This window comes from Mytilus californianus, unplaced genomic scaffold (genome assembly GCF_021869535.1).
Source record: "Mytilus californianus isolate M0D057914Y unplaced genomic scaffold, xbMytCali1.0.p SCAF_5, whole genome shotgun sequence".
Lineage (NCBI taxonomy): Eukaryota > Metazoa > Mollusca > Bivalvia > Mytilida > Mytilidae > Mytilus > Mytilus californianus.
The window spans coordinates 57,665,616-57,690,750 of record NW_026262701.1 but is presented as its reverse complement, the minus strand read 5'-3'; the positions used below and the strand labels follow the sequence as shown (position 1 = coordinate 57,690,750).

Below are 25,135 nucleotides of genomic sequence, written 5' to 3'. Positions count from 1 at the left end.
AATACAATCTTAATTTCAAGTAGATTAATTCGAAACACAATTCATGATTTATTTCTTCTAATTTTCAATGGAAAAAAGATATTTTCTTCACTTTTCTTTTAACAAACTATTCGTTTCAGAAATTAAAAAAATAAACAATGTATTTAACCCAGCACATTCTTAAAGTGTCTGTCCGAAGTCACGAGCCTGTACATGTAGTTCGGTGGTTGTCGTTGGTTCATCTCTATCGTATTTGTTGTTTTTCGTACATTGTGTTGTTATGAGTTAGGCCGTTAGTTTTCTTGTTCCTTCCATATTTTTCATGTCGGAGCTTTATAAATCCGACTATAAGGTACGTGTTTTCGTTGTTGAATGCCGGACGAGAGCATATAATTGCTTAGTACATACACTTTATTTGACCCTGGTGATAAGTTATCTTATTTGCAATCATACCACATCTCCACTGTTTATATTAAAAAAAACATTCTTTCAAGCACCAAGGAAAGATGGTGAATGGTCGTTTTTTTTTTATTGAACTTACAAAATTTCACCCTGACAACAAATAAGACAACAGTCGTTAGTAGTATAACGATATATGAATGTCTTTAGGATAATATGGTCGAAAAAAAAACTTTTTCTCTTTAAAAACACGCGTAGAGGTACGCAACGACGACTTCTGAACGAAATTAACGGCATATATTTTATAATATTTGATATGTAGTTTATTTTGTATATTTCATCTTTAAATTACAATATATTGCAAGACGCCGTACAGACAAAAGTTGTTATTTTGCAATTCGCCGTACAACGTTCTGCAATTCGCCGTACAATAAACAAACAATGTTTTGATCCATATTCTTTAAAAAACATCTTTTTGACAACAAATCACAGTAAATATGATGTCACATTATCATAATCTAAAAACGTGTCTGGAAAAATAATGAAAAACAGTTGAATATCTTGCCAATGGGGCGACAGAGGACGATCGACCTCGAAATTTTCGGGTACTCAGTGGCAAGAATTGGAGTATTACACAAAATCTTGTCATAATTTTGTACTTATCGGCCTAATAATTTAAAGAATTATATATCAGAAAATCATTTCTTAAGCGGTACCCTCGTCAAATCAGTAGAAATACTTTAAATTGAATGAATTCTTATCTTGTTTACTTTTTTTTTCATTTTCTCTCCGCTTCGTTAGTAACCAATTTCCGGTGGCGATGATACACAGTGATAACGCACGGAGTAGTCTAGGGATTACCTTAAACTCATTCCAATGAATATTTTATATTTTATGATTTATTTTATTTCCTTTACTTTACTTTTCCAAATGGCACTAGTTTCTCAAAACTAGCTCCTCTAGCATGGGAAACATGAATATTTCAAGAATAAACTTGATGAAATCAACGCTATATTCCTAAGGTTTCAGAAATATAACATGCTTTACAAGTTATCCAATGTCATATCTGTCTAGTCCCTTCTCAGTTTAAGACGATCAATTCACAAAGAAAAAAAAAACGCATTTGCATCTGAAGTTATAGAAAATATTTTCCTTATTAATTAGAAAGCAAGTTTATTGTTTCAATATGAGCAAAATTATATCGACTGAAATATATGCATTCGCTGGGAAATAGAGGATGTTTATATTCCAAGGGTGACTGGAATATATAAATGTGGACGGCAGTAAAACCGTTGTCAAAGCTGGGTATTTGTTTAGCTTTGCGGAATATACAAATTCGCAGTCATGCCCGATTGTTAAATGGGGGTTTTAAATCAGATGCCTCGTTTAGAGTGCCACGCTCTGTATTATAGTTTGTCGACCTGCATATGCATCAAATAATTGCCACTTGACGTTAAGAAAGCAAGAATAAATCAATTAATTGGGTATGTTAAATATAGTTTTCTTATACATTTTTAATACATCTGTTCTTAACATCAGTATTCCTATGGATAATAATGGTGCACTTCTACTGGCTGGCTTGTTTTTGGTACTCGTGTGAAGCAGAATTCACATAACACTTTCTCAAAGACAAAGCTAAGCACTTTAAAGTTCACTTTCAAACACATTGATGATGTCATGTCACTCAATAACCCACACTTCAGTCAAAACTTGCATTTCATATATCCCAATGAACTTGAGATTAAGGATACTACCGAAACAAGAAGAGCTGTTTCATACTTTGACTCTTTTCTCTATACTGACAAAGCTGGACGACCTCAAACTAGAATATATGACGAACGTATTGATTCAAGCTATAAATTGTCAATTTCCAACTTCTAAACAGTAACATACCCTCTGCTCCATCGTATGCCGTTTACATATCTCAATTGATACGTTACGTTTGGGCATGTTTACTATACGGACTGCGTAACCAGGTGTGTACTTCTTACACAAAATCTTCTACAACAGACTTATGAGAAAGAGCGACTGAAATTGAGATTACATAGGTTTTATGGTCACCGTCGCATAGACCGATACAATGTTTCAGTGTCTCAACTGACTAGCGACATTATTTCACAGTCGTAGATCTTTAGATCCAAATTTAGATGTTTGAACTGTAAATTTAGCCATTGTGTCCCATTCTTAATTGCGACATTTTGACTGAGTGTGAAGTCGTATAGCGGGTGGTGCATACATATCAGGAGACGCTTACCTTGTTAGCGCATCCGGTCTCGCTCCTTTTGGGGTTCATGCGATTCTTTCATTTTTTGTTTGCTACCGTAAGTTGTCTCTTTGTAATCGATTTACAAGATTTGAACATTATTAAACAACTGTCGTCTAAATAAAGCTTATTTTCTTCAACCAAAATCTACCATATAATTCAAATTTTAAATCTGATATTTCCTATGAACTTCTTTTTTTAAATGCATATTAACCTTTACTTTTGCACCTTAGCATAGAAAAGCACAGAATAAACATGTTCTACTGTTATATATATATATTAGTGTGTAATTATTGACAAAAGAGAAAATACAAACAAATCGTTTTACTACTAACTTATTTATACATGTCCAAGAGTAGTTGAGATCTTGGTATCGACATGATATCGAATCGATGTTCCAACGTTTGAATTCAATTAATGAAATGATTGCTTATACTTACAAATATGTATTTCTGGTCATTAGGTTTTGAGGAAGTGGGAATTTGATATACCTTTCTTTTTATCGTAGTAAGAACTCAAATTATTTGAAAATAAACACCACTCGATATTTACTGAATTGGTTTTACTCAATGACAGGGATAAAATTACTCCTACTAAAAAAAATTGAGTATGTATACTGATCGTAAAACTACATCTAGTCCATCAACGTCGACCCCGATAATGAAAAAAGTAGAGCCCTTACCAAAATAACACGTGTTACACACATTAACATCTTTGCAATATGCATCTTGCATCTTCTTGGTTTAGGCAGTGGCTCATTTTAATGCATTAACAACGAGATCTCAAAATGACAGTTTTGCATCTTAAAATGCAAAAAGTTTCAAGTCCTAGTGGAAATATGTAAGACAAAATTAAATTAGAAATACTGATATATATCTAAGACCAATGTATTATAAAATATATCGACAACTAAAACAGATGATCCAGGAGGAACTAAAATGGTCGATATCAATTCGATATCGCCACCTTGAAGCATATGAATAGAAAGCAAACTCTATTATAGAACCAAATAATCAGGAAAACACATTATCCCTACCGTAACTATGTACAATTTGCTAATATATAAGTAAAGGGATAAGGTGACAATATCAATGTCAATCCATTGTAGCCGATATCGGGACTACGACATGTCTTGAACATACTCCCTTTGATTGGGGTTTAACACACAATCTAGAATTTATCACATTATTATGAAAAATGTGAACATTTTAATTTCATCATTGCAATTCTAATTTTTAACACGGAATTTTATTATTAAATGGTGCAGGACTATTTCCCCTAAATATTTTCCTACTGAGTCGCGGAATTAATTGCCGAAAGTAATTAAAACCAAGTGGAATTTTCGTAAGGAATCCCTATATGTCCATATCATGTACTCATTACATTAAAATTTCAACGATTAAAACTGCTTTTGAGAACTATTTCGAGTAAGATAATTTATTTTTTTACATGTTTGAGTTTAATTTAGATTTTAGAATTTGTCGATTGATTTTTGGGGAAACGACTGGTGGCAAAAAATCTCTGTATTATCTTCAAGACAAACGTTAAAAAAAGTCGTCAACCAAAAAGTAAACCGAATTTGATTTGTTTGCAATATAATATTCTCTCCTTTTCAGTTTACTCCACTTGGCCCAATTCACCTATAATAAATCAAACAGCTTCGAGTCACCCAGCCGTCCTTTTAGAGGACTATTCTAACTGTATGTATGCGCAGATCTTTTGGCAATGAAAACAAATTCAAAATCTTTTTGCACGGACCGCGGGAAAAACTTCATGAATTTTGTATATGAAACAATATTTACAGTACACTTTAAGAGTTGCAATTGATTGACAATGCAGGAACACGACGCGAATCTTTCCACGCCCCTGCATTGTAAAACACTTATAACTTATTAAGTGTACTGTAAATATAACATGTAAACGACGTTTTAACGAATCAAACTAATTTGCAAGGCAATGTGTTGCTATAATGTTTAAACGTAAAATATTTGTTAAAAGCTTTTAAAACATGACATGTTTATTCAGTCAGATTTAAAGTTAGGTGTAGTCCATTTCATTGAGTTATTACTTATATCTTGTTTTCAGATTCTGGAAAACAACATATCATATACAGGGTCACCAACTATTTCGAAAGCAGATATTAAACATTCTTACATGGTGTCGTGTGAGTTTGCAAATGCTAGACGAAAGAGATCAACGTCCAATACAACGGTCTTTGCAGATGGTTATGAGATTAGTTTATCCAATGATGGTTCCAATTACGGTGAAGTCGTAACTTTAATTGTGTATGACGAAGAATGTTATTCCTGTAACACAGTTAACGTCACGTGTACTGCTATTGTAAGTTAATTTTTCATCTCGTCTATCTTTTCATTTCGCTAGCTTGAACTTTTTTATGAATAAAAGAATTATACCAGTACTTTAGAATTGTATCCGCCGAAAAACGTCATACCATTACTGTTAATTCTTTACCTACAATTGCACAACTTTTTTTCTCAAATTCATGGTTTAATTGAACGGGTTTATTTTGTCCTTGATCCCAAGGACGACTGATAATACAAAAATGGTAATATGAAAATCTCAAATCTGTCAGTACGAAATTATCCTATGGGTGGGGCATCTGTTTTGCATTGCATGTCATATAAATTCGCAGCCACATCCGGTTAAAGCTATATTTAAGTGTCACATTCTGTGCACGCTAAGGAACCCTTATAAATGAAAATCTACCAATGCAGTAAATGTGTACAGCAATTCTCTGAGATGTCTGTACTTTGTCTGTTACAAGGTAATGTTTTTATCGTCTTGCACTTACTCTATTTGGCAGTCCAAGTTTTAGCCAGCATCACAGTCGAAAAACATTTCTGTGCCTACTTGTTTAGGTCAATGTTCAACTGAAAATGATCTTAAGTACTTAGCATTTATCCATTCTACTAGAAATTTAGATGGCATAACGAACATGTGTCGATCATTGGAGGACAAGGAGAGAATCCGTTTGATTTTACAGAGAGAACAGATATAGCATTGATTGATTGATTGATGCTTGATTTATTGATTGCTATTTAACGCCACTTTCAACACTATTGGCTATTTCGTGGCTTTGATTATTATAAGCGGAAGAATCCGGAGTGCGCGGAGAAAACTAGCGCCCTTTGGAAGGAAAATTGACAATCCTCTGTCAGTGAAGATTTGAGTGGGGCGCACCTGTCACGTGCAGGGTTCGAACAAAACCCTAGTGTTGACAGGCTAGGTATACATTAGTTGGACTGCTTAGACCACTCGGTCACAGAGGCCCACAGTACAGATATCTCGTTTTATTGATTAGGACCAAGCGATTAACTTAAAGACTTAGCAACACGAACCCCACCAAAAACTTGGGGTGATCTCAGGTGCTCTGGAAGAGTAAGCAGACCCTGCATTAATTTATGTAGCTGTAAACAGTGTTGAAGACTCTACAGTATACTAGTAGTTTGGGGTATGCATACACGTTCTTTGTTCTTTGTTTCATTTGCAAACATTTCAAATATTGTTAGTTTATATGCTAGTAGTTAGGTAAACTTTAGCCTATGATATGTATCCCTTTATTCAGATAGTTTATCATTTTTTAACAGTGTTCCGAGTGCTAACATAACAAATGTGTTAAACATATTTTTTTCTAAAAGACTGTAGCATATAAAACTAAATATATTTTTTGTTGTTGTTTACATATGCATGATTTTGTTATTAGTTGTTATTGGCTTTGAACTAGCTGGTAGTAACTACGAGTTCTCACAGATCTGTACTTAGTGTATTTTTATTATGGGGATGTATAAGTACCCTAACACTCTATATGAAAGTCCGTGAGCTAAAATACAAATCCTTTAATTCTTTCTTAAAGGAAACATGTCCTCTGACAAGAACTGAACAAACAGAATCAGGTATGTACAACTAATATTGCAGATGTAACGTGTGAAAGACCACGAAATGCAGTACTATTCAAATATTTCTAGTTTTTTTTTCAATTTTTGATTAATAAAATAAAATCATTTTGAAACGTATAACTTTATCTACCAATTATCATAATGACATTACAAATGAAGTTAATACACTGATAAAAGGGAAAATGTCAAAGAAATAAGTTTTTTGAAACCTGAAAAAAAAACCCTTACGAATCGTTTACCGAATCTAGAAAATTGCTCATCAAAACAGAAAAGAACTTGCGATGGTAAACATGCAATGCAAAGTAGCTGAGCACATTCGGAAGTCCTTTTCCCTTTCGATCCGTTGGATGATATAGTCAAGCGTACGATTTTGTCAGGTTTTATGGACCTCCCCCTTTTTGGAATTAACTTCGAGTTCGGCAATTTTGTTAATACTTTTTTGATACAAATGCCATATTCTGGAAATCTGTTTATCAAATTTATCAGAATAAATACAGTACTTGGCGGAAAAGGTAAAAAAGAATGGATTGCAAAAAGATAACGCAGCTAGTGTGTCAAGACGAAATGTAATAATTCTTAATTATGTCCCAATTTTCAAACGGGAAAAGGTGTATTCTCATGATATCTTCAAGTCCACTAGTACACTATCAGTGTTCCGTGTCTAATATCTTTCCAAATAAGGTAGAGTTTTTAAAATCATCAATACTCTTTAAAGGGTAGGACACCATTTTTCAACCAGAGCTCCGCTGGATAGTAATAAGTTTATGGTGTTGGGTAATTTTGCATTTTGAGTCTTTGATTTCTAAATTATAAAAAATCTTGAGCACTTAAAAAATGCCGTATACGAGTTAAGACACATTGCAAAAAATGTAATGTCATAATCGACCGTGTTTTAAAAAACTTGAATTGAGTATACTGCCAAGTTGTTGATATTACTTTTTGTTGTAGCGCTTGAATTTTTTCATTTGTTTTTGCATCTTTCGAAACCAGGTTCCTATATATTTGTTCAATATCCACTATTCAAATTGGAATATTTTATATCAAACAAAATAAAGATGAAATTTGTGGACGAGCATGAAATTCGTTACTATTCAATTTGAAAAAAAAATCAATTTTAGATTAATATTTATTGGATTTAAATATAAATTTCTGATTTTTTTTAGTCCGTTTCCATTTCTAAGCGTCTGATTTAGATTAATGTATATTCTCCAATGAATTAGTATCTTTAAAAAGGAAGAATCAATAATGATAGATCAAATACATGCTTTAGGAACATTTACTTGTATAGGATATAATTCACAAAATACCATTTCATGGACATAAAGGGAAAAAGGATATAAATAGTAACAATGTTTGTGGTTGGTTGTTTCATGAGGATTATTACAGTTTCATTCATAATATTATGGTAATTTTTCTGCTGTTTCACAATGAACTATTTAAAAAACTCAACACTTGCCGAGAAATCCTCCATATTCAAATGTGATTTCATTGAGAAAAGATTTCGTGTTTCGTTTTCAAAAACCATTTTCCGAAAATCAACATGGTCGGCAAAGGGCTAAATAATTGATACCTCACACTTCAAACTCCGAAACTGTGGTGACGTTGCTTCGCTAAACTAACTTTAAGTTTCGGAGTTTGCTCACACTTAGCATTACTCCACAAATGTCAAACATCTTTATTTTACAAAATTATCAGAATCTGCTCTAGAGTTCAGTTGTTAAAGCTTGGCGTGTCATTTGAGAAATTGTCAGATTGATAAACTTGGTTTATCAAAAGAAAAACTATATAATTAAAATGCTAACATGATGTATTTCTATTATGCAAGCTTGCTCGTCTCCATAAGGCAATAACCACAAAGCTTAAACATGTGCATAATTTGTTTCCAATTTTGTAAATAATTTTCCGAGCGAGTGCTCGAGTGTCGCACGGTAAAATAACGAGTACTCGATCAGTTATTCATCATCTAATTGACTTTTCTTATTCAAAAAGAAATTTGATACGTCATTCTTAATAAATGAAAATGTTACGCCGAATTTTCAGCAGCTTGATAAATGTATCGCAATACGACTAACATTCTAACATGAAATCTATTTTTAGGAAAAGTACGGAATGAAGAAAACGATGAAAACAATGTTGTATTACCTATTAGTATTATAGCAGGACTTATTGTTCTTGCAGCGTTGATTGGGTTCATCGTTTACAAAATCAAACATAAAGATATCGGGTAAATAAAGTACTAGTAGTGTTTTTTTAATTTGATTTCTTCAATGCTTGCTGATGTTCTGATGTTCTGATGTTACGAAATAGATAGACTTATGGTTTTTTTTATGAAGGGAAATCCAAAAAATAGACTGGTTCCCTGTCCTTTATCTGTTTGGCTCTGACAAAGTTGCAAGGGAGAGGACCAGCCTATCCAAAAAAGTGCCTCGTACGCACGAAATTAATAAAGTGTAATTGTCATTTACTAGCACTTGGTCTATACCACTTTTAGTTGACTGTTAGTCCCCGTGGGTGTCATCAGCTCAGTAGTCAATTCTTCAGAACTGATATGATTTATAATGTACTTTTATTAAATTCACTGTTGATTATTTAATTTCGAGCTTTCAGTTTCTTTAAAGAAACTATCTTTTTATTCTTATAGATGGACAAATACTTAATTATAGAAGTCTTCTTTATGACAAAATAAATGAAAGTATTTTCATCGACCTTCAGAAGGTAATGATTTCTCATTACAAATGTATAAGCAAATGCAATACCCATGAGATCACTGCTAGCTGAAAAAAATAATATACCAACAGGGCAGTAAAAAAACAATACCAGAATGACAGAAAAAGCTTGTCACAAATACTGATTGCTTAATTGTTTGATAACGTCCAGTGGCAATTATTTCAACCTGAATATTAAGGATGAGAACTAATTAGCAATAAAACCAGCAGATGGGTTAACCGGATGAAGGGTTTGAATTTCAATTATCACTGAAAAATGAGGATGTCTTGAATAGGGTAGACAGTTTGAAATGCATAAGGCCACCGATGTATTTCTAAGTGAGTTGTTGCGAAAGTTATTTTCGTCCAGAAAACGTGGCCATTTTGATGTAAAGTCCGCATTCAGAAATGACGTGGCGTTTTTGTTCATCCCACACATCCAAACTGTTGACCCATGTCAGATTTGGTCTTTCAACCAAATGAGATAAACAACAAAATCGAAAAGACGTACAACAGCTCGCAAATATTAAACAGAAACTAAAGACCGAGCAACAACAATGCCACAACAGTCATTAGTAAGTGTAATATGCATACGGGTTTTATAGGGTGAGAAATATATAATAATTAAACATTTCATTGCACCTGAATATTAAATTGTAATATTTTTTTAGGCACAGACAAATTAATACTTCTGCGAAAGGAGAACAACCAGGAGACCTATTGTCATATGATTTCGCAACACAAAACATACCACCAAAATTGAATGAGTTAGATCAGATGCAAACTCCCCATTTAACGAAGGAATATTCATCAGCATCGAGTTTTTCTGTCGAACTGAATAGCGTTGAAAGAAGAACACCAGACCATTTATTTTTGGTTGACAACAAATACAATTAGGTGCACATCAAGCAAGATGAAATTTTATAAAACAATTCGTGCACCTTTTTTTTATTGGATCAATATCTTTTATAGTATCGTACAAACAAAATAGAGATAAAAGTTTCAATGAGCAGTTCAAGACGTTTGAAGATGTGTGATTATTACATTGTAACATTGGATTCAATATCATGAAGTTTTAGTCTTCACATATTGTCAAACCATCAAACTTTTTCTTGTTTTTTAATTGTTAGTTTTTTGTTTTACATTTTGACAAGTACTAAATGGGTATGGTTCATAAGTGTTTCTTGTTTTTTATATAGATTAGACCGTTGGTTTTCCCGTTTGAATGGTTTTACACTAGTAATTTTTTGGGGCCTTTTATAGCTTGCTGTTCGGTGTGAGCCAAGGCTCCGTGTTGAAGACCGTACTTTGACCTATAATGGTTTACTTTTATAAATTGTGACTTGGATGGAGAGTTGTCTCATTGGCACTCATACCACATCTTCTTATATCTATATATAACGATCTTGACCCCATGATGGTTTCGCACTTTCTGTTTTTATAACATTGTTCCATACCTAAAAATGTGTCTTTAAATTGCGGACGTCTTTAGATAGATCAAAGCTAATATTTCCATAGATTCGTGATTTCAGTTTTTGATGAGGTTCGTGTTGTTCAGTCTTTAGTTTTTCTATGTAGTGTTGTTTGATTTTCTTCGACTTATGAGAATTGAATGTTTCATTGGTATTACGGCCTCTTTGTGGCTACTTTTGAGTATTTGTCACAATTATCAAATGTTGTGGGGACGGGACACTTCAAACCAAAGCCAAACCGATTTAGCGTCTTCAATGCACTTTAATTCGTTTTCCCCGTTTAATGTTAAATCTTTGAGAGAGGAAAAAGCATTTGATGGTTGAACATGATGTAATGCTTAATTGAAGCTGTCCCAATACGATGATCTAAATGATATATGTTGACTGCAGACATAATTGAAAGTTAGGGAATATCTGTTTCACAGATGACGATGGGATATGTTCCATTGCCGTAACTATTATCCCGTCCACTTTTCCCGAAGCGAAAGCCTGCCGAATTGGACGTATCACCGGGATTGTTATTCGTGAGCAACACGGTGGGTGCCATATGTGGAGCAGAATCTGCTTATTCTTCCAGAGATCACCCACCGTGTTTTGTGGGGTTCGTGTTGCTCAGTCTTTAGATTTCTATGTTGTGTTTGCTGTTGTTTGCCTGTTTGTCTTTGTCCTTTTTAGCCATTGCGTTGTAATTTTTATTCGACTTGTGAGTTTGAATGTTCCTTTGGTATCTTTCGCCTCTCTTTCGAAAATTTAAGCCATTTAAGATTTTTTTCAGATTTGAATCTTTTTGCTTTCTTAAATATTAACTTTTCCCGTTAAATTTTATTTTCATACTGATTACTGCGTATGACGTGTGCCTTATATTAGTAAACTGAAGCAAGGAATTCAGTAAGTATCTTATTGGCTGATACCTTAGCACTATGTGTAGAAAAAATATGATAAAGGCGAAAATAAAGAAAACGAATACCTTCTCTTTCTTTGGTGATAATTATATAAAAATAAACACTGAAAATGCACTACGGGTAATTAATTTGTTTTATTTTCTGTACTCAACTTTTAAGTGATAGAATTTTGTTACTGAATGCTTTTCAAATATTTACACTTAATTTCTTTCGGATTTGTCTTACTTATAGTATTTTGTTTGAACTATTAAATCCCCCCATTTTGTACAAATAATTGAAGGGTATGTAATAAGAGAACTTGACATATCTTTGAAACAAAACACGACCTATCAGTCAATTTGCTATAAATATCCATTTCGATCTGGCTAAACTTGTATTAGCTTTCTGGGATACGATTTATATATATACAATGTTTATTTATTTTGATATTTACTGAACTGTGATATTTGATTATTATAAAAGTGATATACAAGTATTATTATTTCTAATGTTTACACAATTTTTAAAGAAGTATCTACACACATCTCATTTATTTTGATTATGTACTTCGTTTTGAATAAAATATTTATTGAATGTTTTTGTTTGTTTTGGTAACGTAAACAATGCACAAAAAAGTTGAAACCATTACCAATAGATCAGTTGGAAAAATGCATGGTGATTCTGGCTTCTCACTTGCTAATGATTTATTTTTATATGCCCTTGCTTGGTTGGAAGTTTGATTTAAATCTAACTGCTCTGTTTGGCTTCTATTGTTTTCCACAGTTGTGTTTTGTGTGAGTCAACTCTGAGACTATCCAAACTTAAAAAATCTCAGTAGCTGTTTTGTTTTAAACTTCTATTAATGTGCCCAGATGTTTTATGAAAAAGACTTAATCATACTTTTACCAAAGGTGCTTTACTGACCATTGATTTTATGATGAAAGTCATAAAGATAAAGGTTTTACTGCAAGTATCACATAAACTTAACGTTTTTTTTGTAAAAGATCCATGATCAATCAGATAAATCCTGTCAGACAGACAGGTACACCTTACAAATATTCTAAACACCAAATATGGCGGACCTCATGTTTATGGTGATTGAAAAACAGACAAAATCACAAAAACTTAATATTGACAAATGAACCATGAAAATGAGGTCAAGGTCAGATAATATCTGCCAGACAGACATGTTCACCTTACAATTATTCAATACACCAAAAATTGCTGACCTATTGCTTTTGGTATTTAAAAAAACAGACCAAAACACAAAAACTTAAAATGGACCAATGAACAATGAAAATGAGGTTAATGTCAGATGATACCTGCTAGACAGACATGCACACCTTACAAGCATTCCATACACCAAATATAGTTGACCTATTGCTTACAGTACTTGAAAAACAAACTAAAACAAAAAATGTTAACATTGACCAATGAAAATGAAGTCAAGGTCAGATGAAATCTGAAAGACTGACATGTAACCCTTACAATCATTCAATACACCACATGTATTTGACCTTCTGCTTATAGTATTTGAGAAACGAACCTAATCATGTAACTTTAACCTTGATCACTTATCCATGAAGTGAGGTCGTGGTCAGGCAAACTGTCTGACTGACAAGTAGACGTTGCCAGGAACCCATATACCAAATATAGTTATCCTATTACTCATAATAAGTGAGAAATTCACATGACAAAATTACTATGATTCTTTTTCAAGCAGTCGCTGAACCATGAAAAGGAGCCATATGACACTTTCAGGCTTATTTGACGTTCTATGCCTTTTTTCCAATCTACCAATGATCATATGTCCTGAATAGTAAAAATCATCAATATCAAACTTGACATTCATTTTGTCATCAGTAACAACATATCAAAATTTGAAAAGCATTGCTGACCAGTTTATAATTTATTGAACTGAAACAACAGTGTCAATTTTAATCAATCAAGGACCATAACTCTTGAACAGCAGATGTGAAAAATGCAATATCAAATTTTACATCCATTTTGTCATCAGTAACAATATCAATACAAGAACAAAGTTCCAATGTCCACCGTGTTGCACATATTATATATTTCCAAGGGCATAACTCTTTTAAAAAAAGTCGAACGGCCACCATTATAAAACTTGTCAGAGATATTGCTGATATAAACAAATAGTATAAGTTTTATAAAAATCTGGCAAGAATTGTACCCGTGAGAGCTCTAACGAGGCCATTTTCCCTAAATTTAATATTTCCAAGAAGCATAACTCTTTTAAAACAAGGACCATAACGCTGCACAAAATCATCAGACTGGAACAAAATTCGAACTTGATCTGTAACTTGTCAAGATAAAATTATATACCAATTATCAATCAACATCTTCAAGCTTGACGAAAAAAAAACCCTGATTATTTTAGTGAATTTTCTAAGTCCAAGGACCATAACTCTGCACAAAATCATCAGACCGGAACAATATTCAAACTTGATCTGTAACTTGTCATGATAAAACTATATACCAAATATCAAATCAATATCTTCAAGCATGAAGAAAAAAAGTGTGGAAAAATGATTTGCCGGACTGACGGATGGACAGACAGACAGAGACAGACAGACAGACGGACTGAGTGCAAACCTAAAGTCCCCTTCCACTTAGTCTGTAGGGGACTTAAAAGTCAATCGTCCACCATTATAGAACTTGTCCGAGATATTGCTGATATTAACCTATAGTATAAGTTTTATAAAAATCTGGCAAGAATTGAACCCGTGAGAGCGCAAACCAGGCCATTTTCCATAAATCTAATATTTCCAAGGGGCATAACTCTTTTAAAAAGAGTCGATCGGCCACCATTATAGAACTTGTCCGAGATATTGCTGATATTAACCTATAGTATAAGTTTTATAAAAATCTGGCAAGATTTGTACCTGTGAAAGCGCTAACAAGACTGGACGGACGGACACCCGGTATTTCTATGACAAAAATCTTAAAGTACTGGTAATACGATTCATAAGTTATGGCACGGAAATGACATGTCTGAAGTGCCATTTCCTATTTACCAAGAACCATAACTCCTAAAAGGTAGAAATGAAAATTGTCAATATCCAAATTTGACCTCCATTTTTTCATCAGGAACAACATATTAAAATTTGAAAAGCATTGGTTGAACGGTTAAGTTATTGCTATGAAATAAAATGAAGTGTCATTTTCTTATTTGAAAAACATTAGTTTGATCGGTTCAAAAGTTATTGCTCGGACACAAAAAATAAAGTGTCATAGTCCAATCTATCAATATCCATAACTCCTGAAGAGTAAAAGTGAAAATCGTCAATATTGAAAAAGACCTCCATTTTGTCATCAATAACAACATATTTAAATTTGAAAAGTATTGGTTGAACGGATCATACGAAACCAACACAAAGTGCCATTTTCCTATTTATCAAGGACCATAACTCCTTAACAGTAAAAGTAAAATTCATCAATATCAAAATAGACCTCCATTTTATCATCAGTATTACAGTAACAACATATTTGAAAAGCATTGGTTGAACAGGTTCGTAAGTTATTGGATGGAAACTGTTCGCAGCCACCAACCGTACTTGACTATGTTAATGACAGTTCACACACAAATATAAACACTAAATGCTGGAAAAGCTTATACATCATTTGGACAAATGAGAAAAGATCAAAATGCCTAAATAGAAAGTAAAGCATTACACATCTACTTGGTGATTATTTATTTTTTAAAACTGAGACTGTATAAAGAGGTATTGCTTTATACCACTTTTCAAAATACATCAAACAAATTGTCTATAATAGTTTGGTTTTATACATATATACTTATTTAGCTAAATTAGTAGTCTTAATCCATCAATATAATTAAATTCAACAGTACAATCATAATTGAAGGAGTGAGTACAATTTCGGTCAATTTGGTCCTAAACTGCAGTTTATCTAAAAATTTCTCAAACTTGCATTATTAAATGTTGAATCTATGTAATTAAAGAAAAGACTGAAATTTTGGTTTGAAATATTTCCTTTTCATGAACATAAAAGTATAACCATGGAAAGGAAATGCTTTATATAAAAAATTAATAGTATGATACAGCTATGAAATGACAATAAATTCAGTTAAATGGTGAACTTCCAAAATAATTTGACTATGTCTCAATCATGTTATGAAAGAGAAAAGATCCCACTGTCCCAAATAGCCTGCCCACAAAGATTAGCACAAATGAAGTGTATATAGTGTTAAATTTAACAAACAAATTCCTGATATTTGTTTATTTCTGCTCAAAATCTGTCAAAATAACCATATGGCCCAACTTTTAGACATCAAAGTCTACACTATGTCATCAAGACTTTAATGACATCAAATTCTACACTATGTTATCAAGACTATTAATGACATCAAATTCTACACTATGTTATCAAGACTTTTAATGACATCAAAGTCTGCACTATGTCATCAAGACTTTTAATGACTTCAAAGTGTACACTATGTCATCAAGACTTTTAACAACATCAAAGTCTACACTATGTCATCAAGGCTATTAATGACATCAAAGTCTACTCTAAGCTTGTATTTACATTTCTTGAAAGTCCATGTTCAGAAGTTTAAAAACATTGCAATTTATCACGGTATTATAACTTAATTATTTTGGGTTAATTTTAGGGATGTCAACTCGGTGAACAATTACTAATCGAGTACTCGTTGGTTTTATCGAGCAATACTTGAGTACTCGCTTGTGAATATATCTACAACACAGAAACACAAAAATACGTAATTAATATTCTGTGGTTTGTTGTTCGACGGACGAAAAGCCATCTACATAAGTATCTGGGACAAGGAAATACACACCATAATTAGTAGCTCAGTACCTACAAGTACTAATTTAGTAAAAAACAATAATCTAATCAATATAATTTAATGAACACCTATTTAAATTTTAACAAGGAAAAACCATATCAAACAATAGTATTTGGTAATTGTTAAGAAAACACATTTAATGTTTACAATGGCGTAAGGATTAGAAGTTTAACTATTAACTGAGGATCATCAGAGGATGCAACAAATTTATTTTATTTGGAAACCTTTTCTTGTCAAGTATTATTGGGGACAGTCGGTTTGCAACTTGTAAATTAGTCTTGCAGACGAAAATATTGGTTCTGACAGTACTGATGTGACGGAATGGCTAAGACATGTTTAATTTAAAGTGTTGGCCTAGGTATAGCCCACATATTTTCGGAGGCATTTTAAATGGCAAGTTAGCACAAGCATTTGAAACAAAATGTATTTTATTTACTAGAATGATTAATCAGTGATGCCTATTTAATTTTCAAAAAGAGGTTCTCAAGAAGATCAATTTTATATAAAGAAGACAGCAATATTCTAACAAAAAATTGATAAGTCAAGTATCGTTTTGATATTCGATACTCTGTACTACTGAGCAATACTCGAATACTCTAGTACTCGTTGACATCCCTAGTTAATTTGCAAGGTCATAAGAGAATCTTTGATTGTGAGGATAATTTAAAAGACAGCATACATTCTGAAGTTATATCAAAATGCATACAATAAAATATTCGATAACTGAGGACAATATTTTAGACTAAGTATAGATATACAATATTTATTTTCAAACAACTTGTCTGAATTGTCTTTTTCTTCAACTCAGCAATAAAGAAAGAATTGTTCATTGCATAAAAAAAAATATGACGTAAAAAAAAAAAACGCAGCATTTTCTCAGCATATATATTTTCTAAACAATCACACATTTACATAAGAATGCTTGATCTAAATATTTGAGAGAATCCTAGAAGAAGAAGGTATGATAGCATTACATTTTTGGACCTTTGAATAAAAAAAATCAAAATGTATTGCAAATCTACCTTATAACCTCCTTTTGATTTTGTATAAAACACTAGTGATTCAGGCATGACTTTAATAGTATTTGATTTGCACAAAATTTACATGTTCTGAAGAAAAAAAAATCTACAAATTACCCTTTAGGTCCCCTCCTCCAAAAGCGTCATTGATGCAGACTGCATTAAACTTATTTTCACAACTAAGAAAATCCATACATACTTGCAATATAAGATTCATTATAAAAAATTTGAGAAATATTTAAGTGTTTATCTGTAGTTTTTTTATCTTGTTGGAGTGTTTTCATATTGACATTTACCCCAAATCTTATCTATTTATAATAAAACATTTGTGTTGGTTAACATCATCTTAAGCAAAGGATAGTACATTTAACATTTCTGTACCGGGTATACAACCATTCAAATTACTGAAAATTTGGAAAGACGAATAGATATTATAATTTGAATATACCCTATACACATTAAGATACTTATCTATTTGTTCTATGTGAACTATTTTCATGAAAAATTACCTCTACAAAATGCATTAAAATCAATACACCATGTAAGAAATATAAATATAGTAATACTTACACAGAATTGATAGATCTTTGGTAAAACCAAATTGTCAACTATAAAATCTTTGACCTATGATAGGCAATGTAAAAATCTGTGAAACTCAACATATAAATTTTTTCCGTTTCATAAGGACATGACGAGTCCATATACATTTTATCTTATAAAGTGAACAAATCACACAATAAGGGAGCAACCATTTAACTTCAAGGGGGGGGGGGGGTATGATTTTTTGTCTGAGTCAGAAATTTTTTTTCGCAAAAGCGTAAACATTTTTTTTTTAGTTTTTCGATGCTATCAATCAAATTATTTTTTTTCAAAATTTGACACTATAAGGTATGGTGATAATCTGGATTCAGAATATTTTTATTTGTCATCTGCTTGACCACAATATTTTTTTTCATCAAATTGGAGATCAGAATATTTTTTTTAGGAAAAAAACCATAACCCCCCCCCTTGAAGTTAAATGGTCGTTCTCTAAGCAGTAAGCATGATACACCCATATTGTACGTACTGAAATTGTTGCAAAAATAAAATGGGTTATTTGGAAGGCATTTCATCATGCACATATTTCACCATATAAAATATAAAAACAATATATCCATATATCCCTTTTCCTTGGGTTTTTCTAAGCATGGAACACCTGTTCAGCAAAAAATGAAACTGTTGGGGTGCAGCTAATGTGTTCATTAATACGTATTAAAGTCCAACAAAAATGTTTTGGTTTTCCTTTTCGTGTTTAAACAATATCATGTCCCAGTTAATATTTTTGTTTACAATAAGGCATGTAATACATAATGATATACAAGGAAAAAAATGACAGATAAAAAGGTTGACAAATCTCACAGAGACTGTATAGAAAACAGAAGACGTAAAAGCACGAAAGCATGATAGTAACAGTTAGTATGATGAGAGCTTTTCCATTTCATTTTGTTTTCGTCACAGGAAAACCAGACAATTTTCACCAATAGAAGTAATCAAAAAATCTTCATACAGTCTATTGTTATGTAGTTTAAGAAACCATGCATGGAGGTGACTCCAGTAGTTCTCCTTAAAACTTTTCTAGTTGAAATGGAAAAGCCCTGATCCATTCAACTATAAATGTAAAACACGATATTAAAGTAATTGACTATATAATGTGATGTCATGCATACAGTCTAGATGTACTGTTTTTATACATAATAACTGAACTAGATGCAATAAAATCTGAATATTGCATCAAAGAAAATTAAAAGTCTATATTGCTCAATGTATAAAAAATATGTTAAATTAAAATAAGTACTGTACATAAACAGAATCATTTAAGAAAAACTACAATAAGTTTCATCCGCTATTCCCCATTCCCTTTAGCTTTCCCTATAATGTCTGATAGTGCACTCAATACATCCTTTATTCTTTCTGGAGATTCAAACTGTTCCAAGAGTTCACGTTCTTTATCTTTTAAAACATTCTGAAATGCAAACAAATAATGGCAGCTTGAATATTAACTTCATAATTACTCCATTTCAGATATTTCAAACTTTTTTCTTCTTTTATTGTAAAACATTGGGTACAAGTAAACAGTTTTCTGTGTGATGTCATATTTTAAGAGACCGTGCATGCATAAGTAACCCCAAAGTAATGTATACTAAATTGTTAATAGCACCCATTACCAAAGTTCAAATGAAATGGATGTAAGCAATTATAGGCAACAATGAGAAAAACCCATACTGTAGAGTAAAAAAAAAATAATAAAAGGCCCAACATGAAAAGTATGAAACAATTCAATTGAGAAAACTAATGGCTTTATTTATAACAAAACTATTTATGAATAAAACTGTTAACACAGAGAAATGTCTCGCCTTTTTGTTATTTCTATAGTAAAATGCAAATGTTGAAATTAAAATACTTTAATATGTAAGTTATGCAAAATATCCAAAGTCAATGAACCATGACTGAAGGAACAGGGCCAAACAATCTCATGGAAATGAGATGTGCCAATGGTAGTATAACTGCATACCAAATATCTTTGACCTACCACTAGTGGTTCCCCATAAACTGACCTAATCGCAAACTAATACATAAAAACTATGCAAAAGTTTCAAAGTCAATTGACCATGAATGAGGGGGTGGGGCCATATAATCTCCATGGAAATGAGATGTTCCAATGCTAATAGAACTGTATACCAAATATCACTGACCTACCGCTAGTAGTTCCCCATAAACTGACCTAATCACAAGCTAATACATGTAAACTAAGCAAAAGTTTCAAGTCAGTAGACCATGACTGAGGGGGCAGGGCCAAATAATCTCCATGGGAATGAGATGTGCGTATGCTAATACAACTGAATACCAAATATCATTGACCTACCACTAGTGCTTCCCCACAAAACTGACCTAATCACAAACTAATACATTGTTGACGACAACGACGCCCTTCAAGTAAGGCCCAGTGTGGTCAAATGGGAAAGCCCCCGGTCAAATACAATTTTAACATTTTCACTTCAATTTGAAGGCCTTCTCTTGACTTTGGATTTTTTGTGCAAAACATTTCTTTATTTCATATATGTATCAATATGATCAATTTCGTTTATAATAAAAAAATTGTTAAATTTAGCACTTTGTTAAGAAATTTACATGATTATGCAAGAATAAAGCTTTCTAACTCAACTGCCTTTCATTATTTAGGTGGTTTTACAAATTAACAAACTAACAGTCTTTCTTGGAGTGACAGGATTGACTAATTTTTCATTAATAAGTAAAGAAATTCATAGACATAAACGATTCATTTCTTTAGAAAAGATCTGATAGTATTGACTTTACAGATCGGTCATATGTAATTTCAAAGAAACAACTTTTATGCAGTATTTTCTTCTATCTCAGTACTTGTTACTCTAGAGCCTATATTAAAACATTCTGATTTTTGTAAAAATAAGTTTGTTGCTTCATTTACAAGGTGACAGAAATTGCCTTTAGTTAATGTTTCATTCACATCATATTCTTTTCCAAATTGCTTGTCAAACATTGTTTATTTTTCGTAAAGAATCCTCTTTTTCGGAGGCATGTTTATTTAGAAACGGAACCTTCATTTGTGGGACATTATAAAACACGGAATTTTATTAATTCTAAATTAATTGTAGGTAATTTAAATTTACATAACTGTGAGTTGAGTTGGTTTTAAATTTGATTCAAGAAAATTTCCAGGGCAAATCTAGAATATCTTTGAAATTAGTCATCCTCAAAAATGTTAGAAATCATATAAATATGAATATCTGAACTGTACTTGGAAAAAGAAAACAAAACATGAATTTAGACTTTAAAAATAATTGGAAATACTCAGCATTTCTTGTATTTTCGATTGACCTTTTTTTACACCTAAAACAAAATGTACTGTTAAAACGTGTTTGACAAATATTTCGCAGAAATGGCCGCACATGACAGACATTTTATGTGGAGAAAATCAAGCGTCCAAGAAACACACGATAAGTTTGATAGGGAGGCATTTGAAAAAATAATGTGTTAATTTCATGATTCCGTGTCCCAGAACAAGCCCTGCATGAACCAATGACAACCACTGAACTACAGGCTCCTGACTTGGGACAGTCACATAGAGAATGTGGGGGTGGAAGGGTGTAACTAGTTTCCTGGCGCCAAATCTCCCCCTAACCTGGGATAGTGGTGTAACAGTACAACATAAGAACAAACTATAATAAAATGCTCCGCAGGGCGCAGCTTGATACGACCGCAGAGGTCGAACCCTGAACAGTTGGGGCAAGTATGGACACAACATTCAAGCTTGATACAGCTTTGCATTTGGATTGTGATTAAATATTTGACACAGCATAGGTTTCTGACACAGAATGAATGTGGTCTAAGAACTTAAAAATTTTAAATTGGACATTCACCTATTATGGTCCAATATCCAAAATCTAAATACATGGTTAGATTCAGCATATCAAAGAACCCCAAGAATTCAATTTTTGATGAAATCAAACAAAGTTTAATTTTGGACCCTTTTGACCTCAATGTGGACAAAGTTGATAACGGGGCCCAAAAATCAAAAATCTAAATACATGGTTAGATTCAGCATATCAAAGAACCCCTATATATTCAATTTTTGTTGAAATCAAACAAAGTTTAATTTTGGACCCCGATTTGGACCAACTTGACCCATAATCAAAAATCTAAATACATGTTTAGATTCAGCATATCAAAGAACCCTAAGAATTCAATTTTTGTTAAAATCAAACTAAGTTTAATTTTGGACCCTTTGGACCTTAATGTAGACCAATTTGAAAACGGAACCAAAAATTAAGAATCTAAATACAAGGTTAGATTCAGCATATCAAAGAACCCCAATAATTCAATTTTTGATGAAATCAAACAAAGTTTAATTTTGGACCCTTTGGACCTCAATGTGGACCAATTTAAAAACGGGGCCCAAAATCCAAAAACTAAATACACGGTTAGATTCAGCATATTAAAGAACCCCAAGAATTCAAGAATAAAACCCCATTGAAATTGGTCAAGAAATAAGCAATTTATACGAAGTATCTTCTTTTGCACAATACTGTGCAATTAAATATTTCTTCCTATTGCGCAATACTGTACAATTGACAATTTCTTGCTATTGTGCAATACTGTGCAATTGAAAATTTCTTGCTATTGCACAATACTTATTATATAATAATTTACACATCCTGTTTGGTGTGTATCTCCTACCATATCATTATTATTTGCTTTTAAATATAAATCAGAAATAACCAACTTAAAATGAAAAATTTTAAAAGAAAAAAAAAAGAAAAAAAAGAAAAAAAAGGAAAAAAAAAAAAAATCCCCCCCCCCAATTTTTTGAACCCCCTTATGATTCATCACCCCCAAACTCAATCCCAGCCTTCCCTTTGTGGTATGGTACCTTGCAGTACAATTTCAGAGGGATCCATACACTTGAACACAAGTTATTGTCTGGAAACTAGAAAAATGTGTTTTTTGGCCCCTTTTCAGCCCCTAATTCCTAAACGTTTAGGGCAATTACCCCCAAACTCAAACCCAGCTTTTCCTTTGTGATATGGAACCTTGTAGTACAATTTCAGAAAGATCCATACACTTACACACAAGTTATTGTCCTTAAACTAGAAAAATGCTTGTTTTTTGCCCCTTTTTGGCCCCTAATTCCTATAATATTGAGGCAATTACCCCCATCATCAATCCCAGCCTTCCCTTTGTGGTATGGTACCTTGCAGTACAATTTCAGAGAGATCCATACACTTGAACACAAGTTATTGTCTGGAAACTAGAAAAATGCTTATTTTTGGCCCCTTTTTTGGCCCCCAATTCCTAAACATTTCGGCAATTACCCCCAAACTCAGTTCCAGCTTTCCCTTTGTGATATGGAACCTTGTAGTACAATTTCAGAAACATCCATACACTTACACACAAGTTATTGTCATGAAACTAGAAAAATGCTTGTTTTTTGCCCCTTTTTTGGCCCCTAATTCCTAAAATTTTGAGGCAATTACCCCCAAAATCAATCCCAGCATTCCTTTTGTGATATGGAACCTTGTGGTACAATGTCAGAGATATCCATACACTAACACACAAGTTATGTCTGGAAGTTACAAAAATGCTTATTTTTGGCCCCTTTTTGGCCCCTAATTCCTTTACTGTTGGTACCATAACCCCCAAAATCAATCCCAACCTTCCTTCTGTGGTAAAATTTCATAGAGATCCATTCACTTAAACTAAAGTTAGAGTGCGAAAACCAATGTGTCTTCGGACGACGACGATGACGACAACGACGCCAACGTCATACCAATATACGACCACAAAATTTTTTTTGCGTTCGTATAAAAATCAGTTGAAAAAGGCTTAACTCATCAGATCCATACAAAGCAGAAAACATCTAATGAAAACCAGACAGGATGTGGCAGCATATCTATACATCCCACAAAAAAATACACACTAAGTAAAGATCTGAGAGTACTGAAAGCTAGTTCAAAGCCAACAACAACCAAAAAAAAAAAATCATGTATCTAAGACTAAAATATCACAATCAGTACACATCCAACAACCAATGGAAATAAGTTTTCTTCTCAAGTAGTTTAATTCAATTCTATTTTAGGGAATTTCCAAAATATTATGTTATTTTGGGCCATTTAAAACATACTATGGTATATGGGTTTTGCTCCTTTTTGTACAGTGACCTATAGTTGCATACATCTACATCATTTGGTCTCTGGTGTATAGTTGTCTCATTGTCAACATTGTACAACATTTTTTTAGTAGTAACTTACTTATTCAGAACTTTCTAAAACATCAAAAACACTCTTTATGCACATGCTCTTGAAAAAGACGACATATTCTAATTTCAATAATAACTATTTAAAAGTTTGAAATGTTTCCTCTGTGACAAAATACCAGTGTATGAATTGCTGATGTGACCTTGATTCTTGAACTGGTGAATATTTGTAAAGATAAGAGTTCTGGCTGTCTGGAAACAATATTTTCTCAAAATTCTCAATTTATATAGAGGTACTATGATGGTTACAATCTACCTACAGACCCCAAAATGAAAAGGGTCTTGTCCTTCCAAAGGAACATTTCAAGCTAAGCTTTAGTTCGAAGATCTCATTTGGAAACCAAATTTTGCCCTAATTTTAGTCTATCGTTTGCTGCTGTCACTTTGACCTTTGACCTAAGATGGACATATGGTTCAAAAGATAACATCCAGAAAACAATATTTTGTCTGTTCTGTGAAATCACACTGTAAAGCCCTTATAAATAGCTTGAACACTCTCTTTTATAACATAGCTTGGTCACTGCCCTTTATAACATAACTTGAACACTGCCCTTTATAACATAGCTTGAACACTGCCCTTTATAACACAGTTTGAACACTGCCCTTTAGAACATAGCTTGAACACTGCCCTTTAGAACATAGCTTGAACACTGCCCTTTATAACATTTACCTGCATCATGGATACTGGATCTCTAATAGGACTACCACCTAATGACATGTACAGTTCCCCTGGTCTAGCATCTCTCATCTGAGTTGGGGTAACAGGTAATCTAAAAATAAAAGAACACTATTATGGCTATACTTAATAAATATATAGCTTCT

At 32.6% G+C, this 25,135-nt stretch overlaps 2 protein-coding genes across 5 annotated transcripts in view; one reads left to right on the top strand and one right to left on the bottom strand.

Moving 5' to 3' along the window:
* The window catches only part of LOC127702954 (von Willebrand factor D and EGF domain-containing protein-like), a 48,392-nt gene extending 36,178 nt beyond the window's left edge, over window positions 1-12,214 (top strand). The window contains exons 15-18 of one of the 2 annotated variants that reach the window (XM_052207279.1): window positions 4,727-4,981; window positions 6,516-6,555; window positions 8,656-8,782; window positions 9,935-12,214. In XM_052207279.1, coding sequence (XP_052063239.1) covers window positions 4,727-4,981; window positions 6,516-6,555; window positions 8,656-8,782; window positions 9,935-10,160 — 648 coding nt within the window. In that variant the 3' untranslated portion in view covers window positions 10,161-12,214. The remainder of the gene's footprint in view (window positions 1-4,726; window positions 4,982-6,515; window positions 6,556-8,655; window positions 8,783-9,934) is intronic. The other variant, XM_052207280.1, reaches the window with a different exon arrangement.
* A 3,101-nt stretch (window positions 12,215-15,315) lies between these two features.
* Window positions 15,316-25,135, bottom strand: part of LOC127702956 (borealin-like) — a 31,122-nt gene continuing 21,302 nt past the window's right edge. The window contains exons 9-11 of one of the 3 annotated variants that reach the window (XR_007982602.1): window positions 24,984-25,083; window positions 15,995-19,486; window positions 15,316-15,956 (exon numbers count right to left, since the gene is read on the bottom strand). Coding sequence is in view for 1 of the 3 variants with exons in the window: in XM_052207283.1 (XP_052063243.1) it covers window positions 19,367-19,486; window positions 24,984-25,083 (220 nt within the window). In the remaining 2 variants the exon portion in view is untranslated. Of the gene's footprint in view, window positions 19,487-24,983; window positions 25,084-25,135 lie in introns of all 3 variants that reach the window. The other 2 variants (XR_007982603.1, XM_052207283.1) reach the window with 2 other exon arrangements.